Consider the following 7,316-nt stretch of genomic DNA (forward strand, 5'->3'; position numbering starts at 1 on the left):
GGTGTATAAAAGTAATAAGAAACTGTGATTTTTACAGTGTGTTTTTTCCCTTTCTTCCTTCATCCAGGCATATGGGCCAACTTTTTAATACCCCTGAAAAATGGAGAAGTGATCGAGGGTCAGTATGTGGAGCTGCAGGCCCGGTACACTGGCGGCAACCCAAATTCCAAGAGTATCGCCTGGAACTTTTTGATGCCTAACACCAGCCAGATGAAGATGGTAAGGAAACAATTACACTTAGGTGTAATATATATTAAGCCAAGACAAGAAAAGACTTAAAGGTTTCTAATACTACTGTGCTGTGCAGATAGATGATCCAAAAGGAGGATCACAATCAAAGAGATTTAGCGGAAGAAAGAGAACTCAGGAAGGGAAAGGATACAGGGTTTTTTTTATTATTTCCCTTAGTGTCTCACCTTACTTTACTCTTTACAGGAAGACACATTCATTAAATGTAAAAACATTTTCACTGATAAAAGAACAAAACTTAACTGCAATCTATTCAGAGTCGTATGTGTTTAGACAAGATAAAGTGAGCAATTCCCCTCTGACAAATTGTTCAATTCTATTGTATTTTATTCATATAGCACCAAATCACAACAACAGTCACCTCAAGTCACTTTATAGTGTAAGGTAGATCCTACAATAATACAGAGAAAACCCCAACAATCATATGACCTCCTATGAGCAAGCACTTTGGCGACAGTGGGAAGGAAAAACTCAGTTTTAACAGGAAGAAACCTCCAGCAGAACCAGGCTCAGGGAGGGGCGGGGCCATCTGCTGCGACCGGTTGGGGTGAGAGAAGGAAGACAGGATAAAAGACATGCTGTGGAAGAGAGACAGAGGTTATTAACTAGAAATAATATGTATATAAACACATAGTGAGCGAGAAAGGTGACTGAAGAAGAAATACTCAGTGCATCATGGGAATCCTCCAGCAGCCTCAGCATAACTCAGGGTCACCTGATCACGCCCTAACTATACTACTTTAGCAAGATGGAAACTCTGAACCCTCATTTTAAAAGTAGAGATAGTGTCTGTCTCCCCAATCCAAATCTGGTTCCACAGAAGAGGGGCCTGAAAACTGAAGGCTCTTCCTGTCATTCTACTTTTAAATATTCTAGGAACAACAAGTAGGCCTGCAGTCTGGGGTGGGGTGGTATGGTACTAATTATGTAAGTAACTAAAATTTGACAAAGTGATATTTTTTCCAAACTGCTAATATATGTTTCCTATGCATGATATAATAATAATAGTAATATGGTTTGTTTTTGAATGCTATTAGAGTTGCTTGGCATCATTTGTAGTTGAAAGTAATCATAAATACCAATGCATGAGTTCTTGGTGCAGCCCCTCAGTTCATCTTCTCTCTTAAACAGACAGTTTTTGCTCCTCACCGTTCTTACCTTTAAGGTAACAGGTGATGATGCTTTTAGATCACTGTGGAGTGATTTTGGCCCACTCTTCTTTCACATTGGAGGGCTTTTGGAAATAAACGGTCTGTTTAAGGCAGGGGTGTCGAACTCCAGGCCTCGAGGGCCGGTGTCCTGCAGGTTTTAGATATCACCGTGGGTCAGCACACCTGAATGAAATGATTAGTTCATTGCCAGGCTTCTGGAGAACTTCAAAACATGTTGAGGAGGTCATTTAGCCATTTAAATCAGCTGTGTTGGATCAAGGACACATCTAAAACCTGCAGGATACCGGCTCTCGAGGCCTGGAATTCGACACCTGTGGTTTAAGGTCTTGCCAAAGCATCTCAATCAGATTTAAGTCCGGTCTTTGACTATTTTGATCACTCCAAAACCTTCATTTTTTCTTTTGCTGCTATGTTCTGGGTCACTTTCCTGGTGCATAACTCAAATGTAATTGAACTTCAGAATACGAGCTGGTGGCAGGAGATTTTCCTTCAGGATTCTCTGGTATAAAGCAGAATTCAAGGTTCCATCAGTTACAGCAAGTGATCAAAGTCCAGACCATCAGATGACTAGATTACTCAAAGAAAACAGATTTTAATCTAAGAACATCTTTACCTTTTACTGTAAATGATGCATCTGCCTTGAACTCTTCTATTTATACTGTATTTCAGCCCCTTCCACTGCAGAGATACATATGCTGGAACAAGGTTTTATATCAGGCTTCTTTTGTTGTGTTTTGTTTTTTATTGTACAAGAGCCATATTCGTTAGAATGTAGTATTTATCTAATACTACAGACCTGCATAATTTGTGTTAATTAAATTGCAGAGAATGAGAGCTGAGAATTTATAGATCAGGTTCAAGAACATTAATATTACTGTTTAATTTGGCCTTATAGGTGGAAATGTGAAGGTTGGATTTTATTTTATTCACAACTGAACATAGAAAACATGTCCAATGTTTAAACTGAGAACGTACCTTTTTAAAGTGTGGGCTGTGAGTCCGCCGTGCACTGTTTACCTCAGCTGCCGATATGCGTCATGTGTAGTTGCTTTGGAGGAGGCTGTAAAACTTTGTGTAGAGTCCAGTAAAGGTTGATGTTCTTTACTGGACTCTACACAAAGTAGAACATGAGTTCGCCTTGTAATCGGAAGGTTGCCGGTTCGAGCCCCGGCTTGGACAGTCTCGGTCGTTGTGTCCTTGGGCAAGACGCTTCACCCGTTGCCTACTGGTGGTGGTCAGAGGGCCCGGTGGCGCCAGTGTCCGGCAGCCTCGCCTCTGTCAGTGCGCCCCAGGGTGGCTGTGGCTACAATGTAGCTGCCATCACCAGTGTGTGAATGTGTGGATGACTGGTTGTGTAAAGCGCTTTGGGGTCCTTAGGGACTAGTAAAAGCGCTATACAAATTCAGGCCATTTACCATTTGATGAGTCAGTGAAGCTCACTTCTGTCCAATGTCAGGGATACTAAGGTGAGTTGTTGAAGATGTCCTGAACTTTTCTCTCTGTAAGCACTGCTGATTTCACCAGTGTTAGTGAAACTTTCTTTTCTTTGAAGTCTTGCACTTGGACATTTAGCAAATAAATCTCTGGAAATGTTTTGGATAAATACAAAGTCCATTACATCCCTGACTTGGATGTCAGTGACACAGGTCAGTGATATCTGTTATGCACAACTACTTCTTCTTGTGCTTTCTTTTATGTACTAAAACAGCGGTCCCCAACCCCCGGGCCTCGGACCGGTACCGGTCCGTGAGTCGTTTGGTACCGGGCCGCGAGACTTGAGGCTCAGGTGTGAAATGTAAGGTTTTCAGGGTTTTTATCAGTTTTCAGCGTTATTTTGTTATCGTTTTTATCGTTAACTCGGTTTTCCCTGGTCTTTTCACGTGTGTTATGAATAAATCTTCTTTTTTTCGGTACAGGTACTAGTTTTATTTTGTTGTATTTATCCACCTTAAAGGCCAGTCCATGAAAATATTGTCGGGCATAAACCGGTCCGTGGCGCAAAAAAGATGGGGACCGCTGTACTAAAAGACCCCAAAAAAAACCTTTTTTTAATCTTCTTTTTGTTTCATGTGACGCTTGCTTTCTGTCCTTCTGTCCAGATCATCTCCTACACCGACAACACGGTGAAGGTGTTTGACGGACAGTTTAAGGGCCGTGTCGGATTCCTATATCAGATGCCATCATCAGATGTGTCGTTCTACATCAACAACACCCGGGAGTCCGATTCGGGAAGCTACATCTTTCAGAATGTTAATGATGGTATTACTGAAACGGTTACCCTGGATGTGAAAGGTAAGAGAAATTCACCAGTTGCACAGCTGTACTTCTCAGATTCACTGTGAAACAGTAAAACAGGAAATCTTGTAATAAAACATTACATAATCCTCTCCCCTCAGTCCCTCCTTCTGTTCCGAAGTGCTCTATGACCGGGAAGCCAGAGGTAAAAGGAAATGTTACTCTGATCTGCATGTCAAGCTCTGGGAAACCTATCCCTTTGTACAAGTGGAAGAAAACCAGCCCCACCTCTGAGGTCTTCTTCTCACCCATGCTCAGTGAGTGCACAGCAAAAACACAAAGAATCATTGTTTGCTATAAATGTGAATTGTTGATAGAAAAGCAGCCTGCACACCGTCTTTTGGGATTGTCACTTAGCACATCTTTGAGAACTGTCACTGACAACCCATTCTTGCTCATAAGGAAGCATCTGATTGGTCGAGTTCTCTAATAACATCTTTACTTTTCGGTATGAAGCACTCGCTCCTGTTTTGTTTGAAGAGTAGATTTGTCAAATCATCGCGTGTATTTGTAGATTAATTTTGTGTTGTTGTGTGTGTGCATATACATGTGAAATAATGTGTCTTCATGTGTGTTTGACTGTCTTTTCCATGTAAACTGCTGTTTTAGATGAGAAGACTGGCACTCTGAAGCTGAACAACCTGAGCAGCAACATGTCGGGGAAATACGTGTGCACAGCCAGCAACACCGTGGCAGAAAAGACCTGCGAAATCGACCTGCACATTACCAACTGTACGCAGCCAGTGTAACCCTGGTTATGGTTTATTAATAAAAAATAAGTGATGAAAAATAGTAATGGACCACACATTCAGATACACTATTATCAAGCATGAACAGCGAGCATCGATGTAATTAATGATTCCATTCACGCCTCTCAATTATTTCTGTTGGACACGATCATATCCTACTAGTTTCTTATGACTGCTGACACGTCATAAGAAAACTAAATGAATGTGCAGCGAACTTTCTTACATATATATTAAAATATTACAAATATACAATAATTTAGCAAAAGTATCATTATAAACCCCTATCACTCATGACTTACACAGATTCAAAGTAAAAAACAAACCCTGTTTAACAGACATGTTTAACGTTGCTAGCATAAGTCTGTGACATTTTACATTGTAACCATTAGCTTAGCTGACTTTTCTATTCAGCAACTAAGAAAATTATACTTTTGTCAAAGTTGGCTGAATTTGTCTTACTTTAACATGAGTCTGGACAGCCAACCATGCCCAACACAACCTAGCGTCCTGGGAATATATAATGTTGCAGAAGCCTGAAAACAGTGGACAGCGGTCAATTAGCGATCAACATCTCAGCATTATTGTAGTGTCTTTACATTACAATATAAAGCGCCTTGAGGCAACAGCTGTTGTGATTTGTCCCTATATAAATGAAACTGAATTGTAGCTTAAAACTGATTTGCTAGGCCACAACACAACTGGTCACCTGATTAGTCCATCTCTATGTCAAACAGAAAGGACATCTTTACATGACTCAAATATAAAACAATCTGCTTTTCTAGCCAGTGCTGTACAAGTACTATTGATTCTACACGAAATGAGGTAATAAAAGTGTTTTTAAATTCTTTGAGATAGTAATTGTATGTTCTTTAATTCCAGCCAATAAAGTGGGGGTGATTGTTGGTGCCACAGTTGGCTCAGTGGCTGGCTTCATCTTCCTCCTTTTTGTGTGCCTCGCTTTTGTCTTCGTGATAAGGAGAAGAAACAACGAGGATGACTTGGCCAATGAAATCAAGTGAGTCAATGTGGCTTAAATGCAAGCAGAATTTTATCATTTAAAATTCGTAACAGCATCTCAGCTGGCCAGCAGATCTGAACCAGGACCCTTTTGCCACAGTGCTAAACAGTGTCAGTTCAGGCAAGTCACAAGTCGCAGCATTGGTAGATGAAGTTCTTGTTGCTGCTGCTTTGAATCAAATCAATTTTAGTCCTTTGCAGATGACTCAGGTTTTATTTTTGGCTTGCACCAATTGCACAGGGATGCACATTTTGATCTTGCACATTTGTGATTCTATCACACCTGTTTAAGAAGCCTGTTTTTCAGATTTAGTTTTCATATCCTGTGATAGCAGAAACAAATTACCATAGTTTCAAGATTTAATGAAGTACTCCATTTCAGTGTCACTGTGAACTAATTATGCATTTCTAAAAGTGATCTACACGTCACAAATAAGTAATCCTGCACCTCGATGTCTACAGGGAGGATGCTCAGGCTCCCAAGCGTGTGTCGTGGGCTAAGAGCGGCATGGGTTCTGACATCATCTCCAAGAATGGCACCCTGTCCTCCATCGCCTCCAGCCCACACCACAAAGAGTCCTCCCATCACCACAACAACCACCACCACCACCTGCAGCAGTATCCACAGCGCCCCCCCTCAGACACTGCATCCATCATCACCGCCACAGGCAGCAATGCCGGCTATAGACCGTCCCGCCACCACGGGGCCTCCACTCCCACCCATTACAGCTACAACAACAACACCACCCTCCCACGTGAACAGCCATTGTCCCCCGAGGCCGGCAGCAATGGCGGTTCCATGCCCAGACCCGAGCGCTACACCCAGTTGCCTCAGGCACAGGCGCTGCCGCAAACGTACAACCAGCCTCGGCTGCAGCTCCAGACCGCTCCCTCCCCGCCACCACTACCCACCTCCACCATCATGGCCTCCAACATCTCCCGAATGGGAGGAGTGCCCATTATGGTTCCTGCACAGAACCAGGCCGGATCTCTAGTCTAGCATGAGCTAAAGGAATACTCTCACAAAGGGTCAATTGCTGATTTTTCAAAGGAACTTTAATATTTAGCAAAGAATTCAAAATGAAAAGGTCATTTACTGATGCCAACAAGCTCTCAGACACACTGTTTACTTCCTTTAAGAATACTTACTTATAGTTCTTTTGTACTCTGTATGCACTGTACACATTTGAAACTATGTATAGATATGATTTTCATACATTTGTCCAGTATCGTCTTTTCTACTTCATGGATTTTAATGTTTTCATTTTTCATATTTAGATTTTTAAATGTAATTTCTTCCAAACTGTTTTCCTCCTGCCATTTATGAACCGCAGCTGGAACGCCGTGTGTGCTAATCTCACGGACAGAAAAAAAAGAGCACCAGCATGCTACACTTTATCCATTGTCTTTATTTAGAGAAACTACCTGAAGGACTCATAGGTCATTACTGTTTAAGAAGGAGAATGTTGCTCATAAACACTGGGTTTAATCTATGTATTATTAACTCTATTTCAGCACCAGACATCAAAAGACAACATAATGTGTTGTGTGATAAAGTTTGCCCTTGCAAAGTATCCTAATCCTTTTTTTTTTGCTTCTGTTGGGTTTTCAACTTGCTTTCAAAATGCTTTTAAACTCACTTCTTTAAATACAGATGAGCAAACGCTTCTGATAATACTGAGCTCTGTTTAGGACTGCAGAACAGTAAATTTGCTTATATTCTTGACTAGTACTAATAACCAGTGTTGGGGAAGTTACTTTGAAAAAGTGATTAATTATAGTTACTAGTTACTTCTTCAAAAAAGTAACTAGTTAGTAACTGCGTTACAATATT

The 7,316-nt window shown here is 41.2% G+C and overlaps 1 protein-coding gene across 1 annotated transcript in view; it reads left to right on the forward strand.

Moving 5' to 3' along the window:
• esama (endothelial cell adhesion molecule a) overlaps window positions 1–6,822 on the forward strand; it is a 58,236-nt gene extending 51,414 nt beyond the window's left edge. Inside the window, exons 2-7 of the mRNA XM_085175694.1 lie at window positions 68–219; window positions 3,521–3,713; window positions 3,818–3,973; window positions 4,326–4,448; window positions 5,345–5,480; window positions 5,945–6,822. Of these exons, the coding sequence (XP_085031820.1) occupies window positions 68–219; window positions 3,521–3,713; window positions 3,818–3,973; window positions 4,326–4,448; window positions 5,345–5,480; window positions 5,945–6,482 (1,298 nt within the window). The 3' untranslated portion in view covers window positions 6,483–6,822. The remainder of the gene's footprint in view (window positions 1–67; window positions 220–3,520; window positions 3,714–3,817; window positions 3,974–4,325; window positions 4,449–5,344; window positions 5,481–5,944) is intronic.
• Window positions 6,823–7,316: the final 494 nt, after the last annotated feature.

Source organism: Neolamprologus multifasciatus, chromosome 10, assembly GCF_963576455.1.
Source record: "Neolamprologus multifasciatus chromosome 10, fNeoMul1.2, whole genome shotgun sequence".
In the NCBI taxonomy this organism is placed as follows: Eukaryota; Metazoa; Chordata; class Actinopteri; order Cichliformes; family Cichlidae; genus Neolamprologus; species Neolamprologus multifasciatus.